The sequence below is a fragment of the Theropithecus gelada genome, chromosome 2 (assembly GCF_003255815.1).
Source record: "Theropithecus gelada isolate Dixy chromosome 2, Tgel_1.0, whole genome shotgun sequence".
Taxonomy (NCBI): domain Eukaryota; kingdom Metazoa; phylum Chordata; class Mammalia; order Primates; family Cercopithecidae; genus Theropithecus; species Theropithecus gelada.
Genome location: NC_037669.1, coordinates 177,324,418 through 177,340,329, shown reverse-complemented (window position 1 = coordinate 177,340,329; position 15,912 = coordinate 177,324,418). Strand labels below are relative to the sequence as shown.

The window sequence follows — 15,912 nt, the reverse complement described above, 5'->3', positions numbered from 1 at the left end:
CTATATTCCTGAATCTAAATGGAGTTTAACTTTGAAGTTTTTATATTGACTAAGATTTAAGGACAATATTTTGATAGGCCAGTGATCACTTGCACTGATAAGATAGCCTTCTTCATCTTCCCCTGGGAAAGTAAGAGCAGACACTTTCAAGAGGACAATGATTCCAATTTCATGGGTTGTCAGAAATTTAAAAAGAAGGAAAAAATTAGTGCCTAGGAGACCTCTAAGGCTTTTCCTAATTTTCATTTGACCCTGTCAACCCAATTGAAGAGAGAACATTTCTCCCAGAAAATATTAATGGCTAATATGCTTTTTTTCTTTGGTTTGAAAATCAGCGACACTGAGAGCCTAAAGCAACAATGTGATTATTGAGCATAATTGAAACTCAGGGGGCTCAGGTTTAAAACCACCACTATGGCAGAAAACCAGTGACTGTATATTTCTGATATCTGCCTAGGAAAGTAAAAAATGTTTTACTATACAAGGTTACCTGTTGCTGAGGGCACCTTCTAGGCCTTTGTGATGGCATTCAGGTTAAATGGATATCCACTAACGGATAATTTTTCAAGCAGGCCTAGAAGAGTCATGTCTGTAAGTCTTTTCAACAACAACAAACAGCTCAGGAACTCCCACCCTGCTACTTTGTTTGGTCTCCCGAGTATCATTTATCTATTCCCTTGACACACAATCTCTGCAATCTCTCAGATGGAAATCACTTCATAGACTTGCATGGATACCGAGGGGTTTATTGTTATCAATATGGAAAAGGTGAGCAGTTACACAATGGTGCTTTTGTGCCAGTGTATTTCTCTAGGTGATGGGAGGTACAGAGTCTAGAAAACTAGGGAACAGTCTTTGTTTTTATCTTTATATTGGTGATCTTTTTAAAAGTTACAATTACAGTAGAATAGAGCATGTGGGTGTCTGATGAATTCCACAAGCCATGTGATATGTGCTGATATATGCAGAGCATACGGAAAGCAGATGGAAAAATCTCAGGAGTGCTGGGAGACTCAGTGCATCAGAAGAAATTTCAAATGGGAAGATGAGACTAGGAGAGAAACTTGGTCCAAAGTGGTCCAGGGAGGCGCTAAGTAGCTGCTGAAGAAAGGGACTGGAAAGGCTATTTTCAGAGCGAAAAGAATGTCTTGCAAAAGGACAAGAGAAATAAAAACAAAAAGCGGGGGACTTATATAACCAATCTGAGAACTGAGATTCTCTAATGTTAGAAGCATCGTTGTAAGTAAAGGAAAATTGTTTTGTAGCAAGTTTATCATTATTGCATATGCCAAGATCAAGCCAGAATATTAATGTTATTACCACACAGTAGGATTGGTGAAACCTCTTATTTGTCTCTCTTCTATGCCAAGGTTAGTGGAAGGGACAAAGAGTTTTATGAAGTTATTATTGCTTTTCGAGTCCACTTACTTGAATGCCTTTTGATAGTAGTTTATGGTTTCGGTATTATGTCCCCAAACTGAACGTACCTTGTTTTCTGGCTTCCACCATATACGATTAGTTTATTAAATGTATTTTGTCTTTAGGCTGTTTTCATATATTGAAAACAAGAGTTGTGAGGAATAAATCGTCCCTAGAAACATAGGCAGAGGTGACTTCAAACATTTTGGCTTTCCTCCCAACAACTCATTTCATTTAAGCATTTATTCAAGAAGAAGATAGGGTACTTTATAGTAGAAACACTTCTAAACCAGCATTTATGAAAGTATGCTGTGGCCAGTAGACTTCCAAGAGATCTTAATAGATGATCTCTCAAAAAATGGTTCCATGGTTAAATAAGTTTGGGAGATGCTAATTGCTATATTATCCCTCTCTTGGAAATTCAAAGTACTCATTAGGACATTTAAAATTTTGAGAGGGCCTGTAATATAGAAGCATTTTTTTAAAAATTGTACTTTAAGTTCTAGGGTACATGTGCACAACGTGCAGGTTTGTTACATATGTAAACATGTGCCATGTTGGTGTGCTGCACCCATTAACTCATCATTTACATTACATCTATCTCCTAATGCTATCCCTCCCGCTCCCCCCACCAATCCCATGACAGGCCCCGGTGTGTGGTGTTCCGCACCCTGTGTCCAAATGTTCTCATTATTCAATTCCCACCTATGAGTGAGAACATGCGGTTCCCCAACTATTAGTTTAGGGGAGGTTATGTGGCTCAGTCAACAAGATATGGTGAAGACGTCACTGTGTAAGATACTGTGAAGACTTCTGGGGAAAATATTCTTACCTAAATAGAGAGAACTTAAGTGCTTTTGCTATAGCCCCCTCCACTCTTGGGACACTGCTGTATAAGGATGGGATATATGGAGTTGTAGCAGCTGTCTTGTGAACATGAGAGGAAACCTAACACTGAGCATGGCTAGCTGAAATTATAGTAAATAACTGGTTCCTGATATTATCGAACAATCCAACCAGCTTGACAAATGGCCTTATGAATTAAGCCAAGTATACTTTTTTGTTCGAGAAGGGCTTATTCTGTCACCTAGACTGGAGTGCAGTGGTCCAATTATAGCTCACTGCAACCTCCACCTCCCAGGCTCAAGTGATCCTCCCACCTCAGCCTCCTACATAGCTGGGACCACAGATGTACACCTCCACACCCAGCTAATTTTTGTATTCTTTGTAGAGATGGGGTTTCACCATGTTGCCCAGGCTGGTCTTGAACTCCTGGACTTAATCTGCCCACCTCAGCCTCCCGAAGTGCTAGGATTATAGGCATAAGCCACCATGCCTTGCCAAGTGTACTTCTAAGTGTAGACAAAAATCAATCTAATTGATATGCCTAGCAGTGTTCAAACTTATTTGATAGTAGGACTTTTTAAGTGGAAAACCTATTAAGATGGTATACCATGGAGCATAGTTTGAAAATTCTGGTGTAAGACCTTTGTTATCATAGTTAATAGCTGCATCCCCTCTTGCCTCAAATCACCTCTTTTCAACTCAGCTGGAGTGTTACACTGGGTGTATCAGTCCATTCTCATGCTGCTAATAAAGATACCTGAGACTGGGCAATTTATAAAGAAAAAGAGGTTAATGGGCTCACAGTTCCACGTGGCTTGGGAGTCCTCACAATCATGGTGGAAGGTGGTGGAAGGTGGAGGAGGAGCAAAGGCACGTCTTACATGGCAGCAGGTAAGAGACTTATTCACTATCATGAAAACAGCATGAGAAAACCCACCCCCATAATTCAATTACCTCCTACCAGGTCCCTCCCATGACCCATGGGGATTATGGGAGCTATAATTCAAGATGACGTTTGGGTGAGGGCACAGCCAAACCATATCCCTGGGCTTTACAGGCTCTGAGAGTGACTGCGATAGGCACATTACCCCAACACAAAGCCCAGATCTACACGGTTAGCAAAAAGTTTTAACCGAAATAATTCAGCTCTGTTTTAGGATGCCTTTCCCCCAGGAGCACCTTTGGCCAGTTTGACAGAAGCATTTTAAAATGATACTATGGTTAATACATGTAAGTTTTGTGTAGCCATAACTTGTTAGGGAAGGATTTTACCAATTTTATTGTATGTCTTTACATGCACGAGGAAATGGAGGCAGGCTCAGGAAGAGTTAGGAATTTGCCTAGATTCAAAGTTATTTAGCTGCACAATTAGAATCTTATAGTTATTCCCAAGATTTCTGGAGAAAGCTTTCTTCATAGCCTCAGTTCAGGATGAAATCATAGCATAAGCTTTTGAGTTAACAGATTGCCAGTACATTTGTGCCTGAAAAGGTGAGAAAAAGGATGGTTTACAAAGCTTTTCTCCTATAGGTAGGAAGTATATACATCTATTTGTTTTATACTTTTTAAGTTCTTTTCAAAAACTATACGAGAAACCACATGTATGAAACTTTCAAAAGATATAAAAAGCGAATGGAAAAGCCCTCACCCCCATTGCATCTTCTTTCCCCCTCCCTCAGGTAGACTAAATTTATGACGTATCCTTCCCATATTTTGTTTGTATATACATGTGGATTTTAAAAAAAATGTTTAAAAATTGAATCAAATATCCCCGTTTCTCAGAACCTCACTTTTATCTTTTACTAATTTATCATGATCATCCTGTGCTTTAATTGAAGTAGATAATTCATTTTAATAGCTGCATATTATGTTGCTATAGTACATTTTAATTCACTATTAATTTCTGAATATTAAATCTTGTTTCTAGTTATTTTGTATGGAATATACCTATACCCCCACAGTACAGGGATTTAGATATAACAGCATATATGTGCACATATTTATATGTACCATCTATCCTTGATATTGATACCTTTTTTCTTGGTAGACCAGCATTTCAAAACTGGTTTGCTCTATAAGAAGATATGAGTATTATTAAAAGGTTTGTAGCAGCTTTCTATCATATTCTCACCACCACTGGAAATTGTCACTGTAAAGTTTGTTTCCGATATCATCGGGAAACATGGTTAATACAGGAATCCTTCATTTCACGTGCTTAACCTTATTTTCCAGATATTGTGTTTTGGGGGGTTTTGTTTTACAAATTGAGGGTTTGTGGTAATCCTCCATTGAGCAAGTCCATCAGTGTCATCTTCCCAACAGCCTGTGCTCACTTCATGTCTGTGTTAGGTTTTGGTAATTCTCATAATAATGTTTGAGTCATCAGTTCTCTTTGATGTTACTGTTGTAATTGTTCTGGGGCTCCCCATGGAATGCGCCCATAGAAGCTGGAAAACTTAATATTTAATTGTGTGTGTTCTGACTGCTGTCCAACTGGCCATTCCCCCCATCTCTGTCCTTCTCTTCAGGCTTTCCAATTTCCTGAGACAGCAATATCAAAATGAGGCCAACAAATAATGCTACAATGGCCTCTGAGTGTTCAAATGAAAGGAAGAGTCACATGTCTGTCACAAACTAGAAATGGTTAAGCTTAGTGAGGATGGTATGCCAAAAGCCAAGACAGACAAAGTTAGGCCCCTTGTGCCAAATAGCCAATTTATGAATGCAAAGGAAAAGTTCTTGAAGGAAATTAGAGGTTCTACTTCAGTGAATACATGAATAAGAAAGCAAAACAACCTTATTGCGGATACAAAGGTTTTAGAGTTCTGAGTAGATCAAACCAGGCATGACATTGCCTTAAGCCAAAGCCTAATTCAGAGCAACACACTAACTTTCTCCAATTCTGTGAAGGCTGAGAGGGGTGCGGAAGATGCAGAAGGAAAGTTAGAAGCTAGCAGAGGTTGGTTCATGAGGTTTGAGCACAGAAACTGTCTCCATAACATAAAAGTGCAAGGTGAAGCGGCAAATGATGGAGAAACTGCAGCAAGGTATCCCGAAGATCTAGCTAAGATCATTGAAGAATGTGGCTACATTAAACAGGTTTCCGATGTAGGCAAATCAGTCTTATATTGGAATAAGCTGCCACCTAGAAGTTTCATGACCAGAGGGAAGTCAATGCCTGTCTTCAAAGCTTCAAAGACAGGCTGAATCTATTTTTAGGAGCTAATGCAGCTGGTGTGACTAGGTTGAAGTCAATGCTCATTTACCATTCTGAAAATTTGAAGACTCTTCAGATTTATGCTAAACTTACTCTGCCTGTACTCTGTAAATGGAACAACAAAGCCTGTGACAGCATATCTCTTTATAGCATGGTTTACTGAATATTTGAAGCCCACTGTTGAGACATGAGACTTACTGCTCAGAAAAAAAGATTCTTTTCAAAATATTACTGCTCATTGACAATGCACCTAGTCACCCAAGAGCTCTGATGGAGATGTACAAGGAGATTAATATTATTTCCATGCTTGCTAACACAACATTCATTTTACAGCTCATGGATCAAGGATTAGACTTTCAAGTCTTATTTAAGAAATATCACAGCTATAGCCTTACAGAATATATCAGTGATTCCTCTGATGGATCTGGGCAAAGTGAATTGAAAATTTTACGGGTTTACTCTTTTATACACCATTAAAAACACTGATGACTTATAGGAGGAGGTCAAAATAGTAATAATGGGGATATGGAAGAAGTTAATTCCAACTCTCGTGGTTGACCTTTAGGGGTGGTAAGACTTCGGGGAAGGAAGTCACTGAAGATGTGGTGAAAACAGCAAGAGAACTAGAATTAGAAGTGAAGCCTGAAGATGTGACTGAATTGCTGCAGTCTCATGATAAAAAACTTGAATGGATGAGGAGCCTCTTCCTATGGATGAGCAAAGAAAGTGGTTTTGTGAGAAGAAATCTACTCAGTGAGCATGTTGTGAATCTTGTTGAAAGGATAACAAAGGATGTAGAATATTACATAAACTTAGTTGGCAAAGCAGCAGCAAAGTTTGAAAGGGCTGGCTTCAATTTTGAAAGAAGTTCTGCTGTGGGTAAGATGTGTTCAAACAGCATTGCCTACTACAGAGAAATCTTTTGTGAAAGAAGAGTCAGGCAATGTGGCAAACTTCATTGTTGTCTTATTGTAAGAAATTGTCAGTCACCCCCAACCTTCAGCCCTTTGATCAGTCAGTAACCATCAACATCAAGGCAAGACCCTCCAGGAGCAAAAAGATTACAACTCACTGAAGTCTCAGATAATCCTTAGCACTTTTTAGCAATAAGGTATTTTTAATCATGGCATGTGCATTGTGTTTTAGATATAATGCCATTGTACACTCAGACTACAGTATACGGTAAATGTAACCTTTATATACACTGAGGAACCTCCAAAATTGTGACCCCCTTTTACTGCAGCATTCACTTTATTGTAGTGTTCTAGAACCAAACCTACAATACCCCAAGGGATGCCTGTATTATTGTTTTAATTTGTACTTCTTTGATTATTACTGATTTTGAATACCTTTTCTGGTATGTATTGAGCAATGAAATTGCTTTTTATGAAAGCTAGCCAGTGTGATAAAAGGTTTAAAAACTTTATAGCTACATACGTCTTCTGAAAAAGTGTTCAGAGAATGGCGTACATAGAACATCTAGTACTTTGTGAGCGTGTGTGCCCGTGTGTATGCTAACATTATTGCTCAAAGATTCCCATATTACTAGTTAATATTGACAATTTTAAATAAGATATTGTATATTTCAATGATAGTATCTATATGCAAACATCAATATTCAACCTAATATAAAAAGCTGTATACATTTGGAAAAAGGAACTTCATCTTGCTGTATTCCATATTCACATTATAGAATGGCCTTCCTAAAATGATGTAATTGTCCCTTCTTTCCAGTTTTTATAGTCTGCATTTTTTCATGTTTATGATTTTAATTTTTACAAAAACCATTTCAAATTAGAAAAGATTGTATTAGTCCAGTTTTACAGGTAAGAGACTTGAGGCCCAAGAGGAGCATCGTTGTGTCTTTAAATATTAGTTGAACATTTATGATTTAGTGACAGGATCATAAGATCATAATTCCATTACTGGAATCTAGTTTACAAAGGCATTCCTTATGTTTGGTGTGATTTTTTTTTTTTTTTTTGCTATTACATATAAAAATCACAATAAATGCTCTGACAAACATTTCTGTCAGTGTCTCTATTATTTCCTTAGACTTGATTCCTAGATTTGAAGTACCGGGTCAAGTGTTGTGAACATTTAAAGGCTCGTGAACCGCTAGTTTTTCAAGGCCATTTCAGACTTTTCTTTTGGTATAGACAAAAGCCAAGGCTAAAAGAGAGGAGTCAATGTTATTATATAGAGCACCATGTTCTCAATGCTATTTTAGTCTTTTCTCACTCATATTCCATACTTCATCCATGCCCTTTACTTAGGTGTGATAATTCTCTTTCCCCCAACATCCAAAATGACTTTATAGATATTCTATCAATGGCCACAGCCCACTTTTTTGCCCCCTCATATTCAGGTAATTTATTTTTTCTTGTATTTTAAGTTTTGGGGTACGCGTGCAGGTTACCTAGGTAAACATAAACCACACAGTTTGCTGCACTTATCAACTCACCACCTAGGTATTAAGCCCCACATGCATTAGCTCTTTTCCCTAATATTCTCCCCTCATCCTCCCCTGATAGGCCCTAGTTATGTTGCTCCCCTCCCTGTGTCCATGTGTTCTCATTGTTCAGCTCCCACTTATAAGCGAGAACATGCAGTGTCTAGTTCTCTGTTCCTGTGTTAGTTTGCTAAGGATAATCAGCCCACTTTTAACATGATACTGATTATCAGTCCTCCTTCCCGCTGTGCTGGACTAAGATTATGTTGATCTTCCTTGATTTTAAATGAACTTACAAGCAGGATTACACACCAAAAAAACCTCTTTCCTCCAAGCCAGCTATTTAATATAAGTGCCTATGTTAAATCCCTGATTTAGGATATGAAAGTAAGACCCACATGTTCAGAGATATATATCCAACCTGCTTTATCTAGCTTTTCACACCAGGGTTAAAGCCTGACGCTAACATGTGAGATAAATCTCATCATCAAAAAGATGCATCTTTTTACTCAGGCCAAGGAAATAACAGTAGGTCTGGAGTGTTTATCTATCCATAGCTCTGCCTATACCTTGACCTTTATCTGTATCTTTCTTATCGCCAAGCCCTGTCTCTGAATCGGTTTTGTCATACATCATTCATGTTCATGACATTTTTACATTGCAGATTATAAATATTGTGACTTTTAATTTTAGGTACCTAGTAGATGAAATCAAGAAAAGAGAAGGATTCAAGTTACTGCTGGAAGTAAGTGATTGCATAATTATGCTTGTGATTTTGTCAGTTAACAGTGATGAAGGTGGTAATTTTCTGATCTGTTATATATTTCATTGGTTTTTGTGTTGCAGACTTAAAAAACAAGTCATTAGTTTAATTCATAGAGTCTATTATGTTAATTTACTCTATTAGTGAGTACTTTTCCTTTGTTGGATTCACAGAGAATATACTTGCCTTTAAGTATTGAAAATTAAAATGCTCATTTACCAAGGATAATATTGAATAAATTATAACCTCTATCTTGATATATAAATTGCATAATGATTGTACTGCAAATATTCATCTGTGATGTAGTGGTGCCTGCATGTGAAAATTAAGTGAATGTACAATACTGCATACAGTTTTCTCTTTTTATAAAATAATGAGAGCATATTCGTTTTGGAGCAACGGGAAAACAAGTCATTTTGTCGACGTTGTATTGTTTGCTATGTGTAGGAAATGAGGTTGTTACAAAGCTAGAGAATAATAAATTGCAAGGTTATCTTAGATTTTGTTATAGTATATATATATTATAGCAGTTTTTAACCTAATGTAAAAATAACCTAGAGATTCTAAGTCTTGGAGCCTGTGCTATATATAAGAAATCTAGCTGGCTGGGCATTGGTGGCTCATACCTATGATCCCAGCACTTTGGGAGGCCAAGGCAGGCAGATCACCAGGTCAAGAGTTCAAGACCAGCCTAACATGGTGAAACCCTGTCTCTACTAAAAATACAAAAGTTAGTCAGGCATGGTGGCTCATGCTTGTAAACCCAGCTACTTGGGAGGCTGAGGCAGGAGAATTGCTAAAACCTGGGAGGTGGAAGTTGCAGTGAGCTAAGATCACGCCACTGTACTCCAGCCTGAGCAACAAGAGTGAAACTCTGTCTCGAAGAAGAAAAAAAAAAAAAAAAAAGCAAAGTAAAAAGAAAAAGAAATCTAGCTTTTTTGGGGGTATTTATTCAATAAGATGCATTGAACAATTTACTATGTGTCAGGCATGGTTCTAGGCACAGGAGATAGAAAACAGAAAAGGGGCCCCGATTTCATGATGCTTACATTTGACTGGAAAGTGAAATGCACTAAATAAGCAAATTAATTAATAGGGAAATCAGGTAGTAAGAGTCTTAAAATAAAACGTGTTCATGAGATAATCTAGTATATAAATTAGACAAGGTTATAGATATATTATTGTATTAGGGGGAAGAGGGTAAAATGCTGAAATGGGGATGGCTTATTTGGTTTGGGTAATCTGGGTAGGGGATTTTAAGGTTATCTTTGAGCTGAGACCTGAATAAAGAGAAACAGCAAGCCATGTGGGTATTTGGGGGAAAGACATTCTGGCAGAATTGGTAAACAACTGCAAGGCTTAAAGCTGAAGAGAGTTGTCTTTGAGCAGGCAAAAAAAGTTGTATTGAATGAAGGGGAGTGGGCAGCAGGTGATGGAATTGGAGAGGTGGGCAGAGACCAGATCAGGTGGTGGTCAGGTAGGTCAAGGTAAGGCCTTTCGCCTGTATTCCAAATGTAGTCATTGGAGATGTTTTAACAACACAGGGGTTTGACTTGCATTTTAAAAGACGATGCTTGATGTCATGAGAAGAGAGGAATGTTGAAAAAGCAATAGTGAAGAGAGGACAAGATAAAAATAAGGAAGACAAACTTGGAAACTGTTTTTAGTAGCCAAAGTGAAATATGACAATAGTCCTCAGGGAAGTTTGGGAAATACTTTCCAGAGAATCTAGACCATGGATTCCACTACTGTCTACAAAGGAAGCACCAGATTAGAAAGTTCTAAGCTTCCAGAGTTCCAGAAAGCTAGAGATATGGAAGATCTTGCATGCATTCCAAAATAGTTAAACAACTTTCTGGTAGTACTAGAAAGACGACAAATTTAGAGCATGAAAAGTTCTACAGAACAGACAACCTGGTTTCTTCAATAGGCCAGTGACGTGAGGAAAAAATAAAGGAGGGAGTAGTGATAATCTCTTTAGGTTCAAAGAGACCAAAGAAGCATAACAACCAAATAAAGCATATAGACCTTGTGAAATCCCAGTTTGAACAAGCCAACTGTAAAAAGTAATTCTTGTAACAGTTGGGGAATTTTGAATATGAACTGGCTATTAGATGGTGTCAAGGAATTGTCAATTTTGTGAAGCATAATGGCATTATAACTATGTAAGAAAATGTCTATAGTTTTTAGAAGTACATACCTAAGCATGTATGGGAGAAAAAGCAGTTATTTTACTTGAATTGAGTTTGATTACTTTATATTTTCTCGGGTTTGAGTTTCCTATTTTCTCAAATTTGAGTTGTGTTATTTTCTCTGGTAATGGGAGCTATAGTACTTATGAAAAGTCCTGTACACATTAGAATTGTACAGTCTTTTGATAGAGCTGAAAGTGAGAAAAAAGATGGGCCGATTAAAAAGTTGTTTATATATTCTTCCTAAAGGTTTAGAAAAGAGAGGAACCACTTACCATTATCATTAGGAAATTGCAAACACTCAAGTCCTTGCAATGAAAGCTAAGGTAGGATTTAATTATTAGTCAGCCTTCTGCCCCTGGATTTTTCATCTGTGGGAGCCAGCTGGCCCACAAGCAGTGAAGGTGATTTTCTAAATGGTTTTCCAGAATTCCTGCTGTAAGAATTTTTGTATGTGATCTGCATTTGCCGCTTTTCATTACAGCAAGAAATAAAGCGGAATTTGACATTCAAGGTCTCATATAAGTATTAAGTTGATAGTCTTTTTGCTTATATATGGCATTCGTATGTCTCTATATGTACATGTGTGTATTTGAGAGTGTGAGTACATGTGTCACTGTTGTCTAACAGCAAGGAGAAGGTTAAGTGGAACATTGGAAATTGTAGATGAACATAAGACAATACCCAGGACTTGAATTTTTTTTCCTGAAAAGAACAAAAATACATTTCCTGAAGATGAAAGTTATTTTAAGTGAATTCTGAATTATTCATAGGCCTCTGAAAATCATCTCTTTTTCTGTGTTGGATCTAAGATCTAATAGACATTTCCTAGAGGTATATTCATTCTTAAACTATCATTCACATATTTTATTTTCATCTCTTGGGAGAGTCCTAATTATTCAACTTTTTTCTTTTCTCAAGGTCTACACTAGGAGGAGTTATTAATGTTTCATCAACTTTGAGCTACAGAAGATCTTCGAGGACATATAGTCAACTTCCTGCACGATGCAGGAAAGCTATCTTAACAGTATCTGTTAACAAGTGGTCAATCTCTGAATACTTCCTATTTGCAGAGAATTCACTAGTTCATTCCTCTTCCAGATAGCTCTAACTATTCATGTTCTAATGGTGAACCCACTAATATGTATCAAGCAATTGTGATTTTTCTTACATTGTTATCTTGTTATATAGTTTTATTAGATTACAACTACCTCCTAATTGCTAAATCCAATGCATATTTTAATCATCTTGCTGAAATTCTGTAGCATCATGTTATCCATTTACTCCATCTCTTGATAGTCTTCCCCTGTCTTAGTTTCTTTGATTTCCTTTCCCAGTCTCTCATTCCATGTGACTTGTTCTTTTCAGTCTCCACGTTAAGGGGTCTTTTCATCAGTGCACCCCCTTAAATATTCTTCTATACTCTGTCATCTTTGGCCACAGTCTCCCTGAAATTTCTTCACATCCAGAGCTTTGTTATCAATTGCCTCTTTATATCTCCTCATCCTCAACTTAGCTCCTAAACTCTAGGCGTTTGTATATGAAATATATCCTGAAATTTTCACCTAGATGCCACAGACACCTCAAATTCAACATTTCTAAAGTTTGTGTAGTATTTTCCTTACCAAAATTCTACTTTCTTCTTTTGGTCATTAGAGCTATGATCCACCCAAGCCAAAGTCTTGATGTTGTTCTTACTAACTCCTTTTCTTTCCCCGCTAAATACATCTTGAATGCTTAGTCTTTTCCACTCCCAAAGCCACTGCGCCTTAGTTCAAGATCTCATCACTCTTCAGGAGGTTGGTACAATCTAGGTACTGTCTCCTAACTTGTGTCCCACTTCCAGTCTCAGATCCCTCCAGCCTAACCTCCACACTGCTGCTAGAGCAGCTTTTCGAAAATGAGATCTATTTCCTAGAGTAGTGAAACTCTCCAGTGACTCCGTCTTCCTCTAGAATCAAGCCCAAGCTTCCAAGCATGTCATATATGAAGTCCTTCATGACATAACTCCCATCTGCAATTCTAGCTTCACCTCTCTTCAGTACACCCTGTCCTCTATTCATTCCAAGTTCAGAAAGTGTTAGTCATTTTCTCATCCCGATGCCTAGTCAATATCTGTAACACAAAGTTTTGCTTATTAAGTTGGACAGCTTGGTTACCCCTCGTTGGACATTATTTAATGTTTCCCTTCAAATATATTAGCAAGAAATTAACAGTGATGTACCTCACTAGTACACATTTTAATGGAGCTACTCATTCACTTTAAAAGACATCTCTTTTTACCATTATGGCCCCAAATAATAGTCACTGACTACAGTGCTTGCTGTGTGCCAGACATGGTACTAAATTTTGAAAACACATTTTTTGTATACATAGGCATGGGCAAAGACTTCATGTCTAAAACACCAAAAGCAACGGCAGCAAAAGCCAAAATTGACAAACGGGATCTCATTAAACTAAAGAGCTTCTGCACAGCAAAAGAAACTACCATCAGAGCGAACAGGCAACCTACAGAATGGGAGAAAATTTTTGCAATCTACTCATCTGACAAAGGGCTAATATCCAGAACCTACAAAGAACTCAAACAAATTTACAAGAAAAAAACAAACAACCCCATCAAAAAGTGGGCAAAGGATATGAACAGACATTTCTCAAAAGAAGACATTCATACAGCCAACAGACATATGAAAAAATGCTCATCATCACTGGCCGTCAGAGAAATGCAAATCAAAACCACAATGAGATACCATCTCACACCAGTTAGAATGGCGATCATTAAAAAGTCAGGAAACAACAGGTGCTGAAGAGGATGTGGAGAAATAGGAACACTTTTACACTGTTGGTGGGATTGTAAACTAGTTCAACCATTATGGAAAACAGTATGGCGATTCCTCAAGGATCTAGAACTAGATGTACCATATGACCCAGCCATCCCATTACTGGGTATATACCCAAAGGATTATAAATTATGCTGCTATAAAGACACATGCACACGTATGTTTATTGCAGCACTATTCACAATAGCAAAGACTTGGAATCAACCCAAATGTCCATCAGTGACAGACTGGATTAAGAAAATGTGGCACATATACACCATGGAATACTATGCAGCCATAAAAAAGGATGAGTTTGTGTCCTTTGTAGGGACATGGATGCAGCTGGAAACCATCATTCTTAGCAAACTATCACAAGAACAGAAAATCAAACACCTCATGTTCTCACTCATAGGTGGGAACTGAACAATGAGATCACTTGGACTCAGGAAAGGGAACATCACACACCGGGGCCTATCATGGGGAGGTGGGAGGGGGGAGGGATTGCATTGGGAGTTATACCTGATGTAAATGACGAGTTGATGGGTGCAGCACACCAACATGGCACAAGTATACATATGTAACAAACCTGCACATTATGCACATGTACCCTACAACTTAAAGTATAATAATAAATAAATTTAAAAAATCAAAAAAAAAGAGAAAACACATTTTTTCTATCATCATCAAACCAACCCGGTGGAGCAGACATCATCTACATTTTATAGTTTAGGAAGCAGAAACTGAGAAAGTTTGATACTCATTCCAGCAAAGATCTGATGAAGTTGAAATTCAAAGCCACATCCTTCCAACTCCAAAACTTAAGGCTTTTTGTGCTATCCAGTGCTGCCTTTGAAATTTTTCAAGTCTAATCTTAACACCTATAAGCTTGAAGTCAATTAAAATTCACCATTCCAGCTTTTCCTTCAGTCTATATTTGCATGATTGAATCTGTGTGCTGGATTCTGCATATATATTTATTAAAACAAAACAGTGCTAGCTTTAATATTCTGATCCAATGACATTATAAAGCAACGGAGATTAATTTCTTTTGATATGACTCAGAGAATGTGAGCTGCTGCTACCTCTTAGTGACCACTAATTTCTTTCCCAAATGGTCTCAAAATTTGATAATTCTTCCTGAAATTGATAAAGAACTTTATATATTTTTTGTTTGAAAACCAGTATAAAATGTATTCAAACTCTTCTTTAATGGCACGTTACTCTTTTGTTGTGAATTTTTAAAGATTATGATAATGCACTTGCTGCTACGGAATTTTTGTACCCTTCACTAGACACGTGAACTCCTGCAATACCTTCCTAATTTTGTGGATTTTAGAACAGACTAAATGTGTTCTCAGGACACCCAAGTAGTCAGACTTTCATATATGTAAGCAATTAGAATTAAGTGGTGTATAAATGATTTTACTCTGAAAATAGTGCCTTGAAGTCTCTTAAAAATTATGTAAAATACAAGCTACAGAGGCAGAGACAGGTAAAACTCATACTTTTGCAGAAATTCAAAAGGTATGTTTTTCAACTCTTAATGATTTGGGAAATTGCCAAAGCGAAGATACTCCAAATGAAGCATCAAATGTCTTCCAATGAAATGAACTGTCAGAAGGACTTTATAAGCCTTCAAATGTTGTAGCACTGAAGCCATTCCATTCTAAAAGTGTTTGGGCAAAAGGAATCAGATCTATCGCTAAACCAAAACTTACTAAAAAATATAAAAGATCTAAGTCCTAACTTGTAAAATATAGAACCTATAACAGCAGATAAAACATCGTAAACTGTTTTGTAATGTTCCTATGCAAATGAAAGGGAATAACAAATTTGCTGACACGTATTAGAGTCCATTCAGAAGAACTGCATGGTGAAGTGGGAAATGTATCAAGAATTAAGGGATTGGAGGATTGCTTCATAGGAGAGAATGAAAAACCTAAAAATGAACAGGAGTAGCAGATATAGAGAGCAGCCACCACTCCTGGAACTGAGATAGAGCACCCAAGAGAAAGGCCGTCCCTTCGCAGGACTGAGGTCTAGACCTCTTCAGAGAGAGTATGACCTTGGCTCATGGGATAACAAAAATTTACTGAGGTGTTACATTGGTGGTACTCCCTAGAAATCTAGTCTGGATTGCTGAGGGAAGCCATCCACAGGGGCCATGCCATAACTTGGAAATCACTGCAAGCTACCCAGAAGGAGTG

General features: G+C 37.6%; 1 protein-coding gene across 1 annotated transcript in view; it reads left to right on the top strand.

The window, feature by feature from the left end:
• The window catches only part of GADL1 (glutamate decarboxylase like 1), a 136,874-nt gene that overhangs the window by 68,863 nt on the left and 52,099 nt on the right, over nt 1-15,912 (top strand). The window contains exon 13 of the mRNA XM_025377390.1: nt 8,628-8,679. Within this exon, the coding sequence (XP_025233175.1) occupies nt 8,628-8,679 (52 nt within the window). The remainder of the gene's footprint in view (nt 1-8,627; nt 8,680-15,912) is intronic.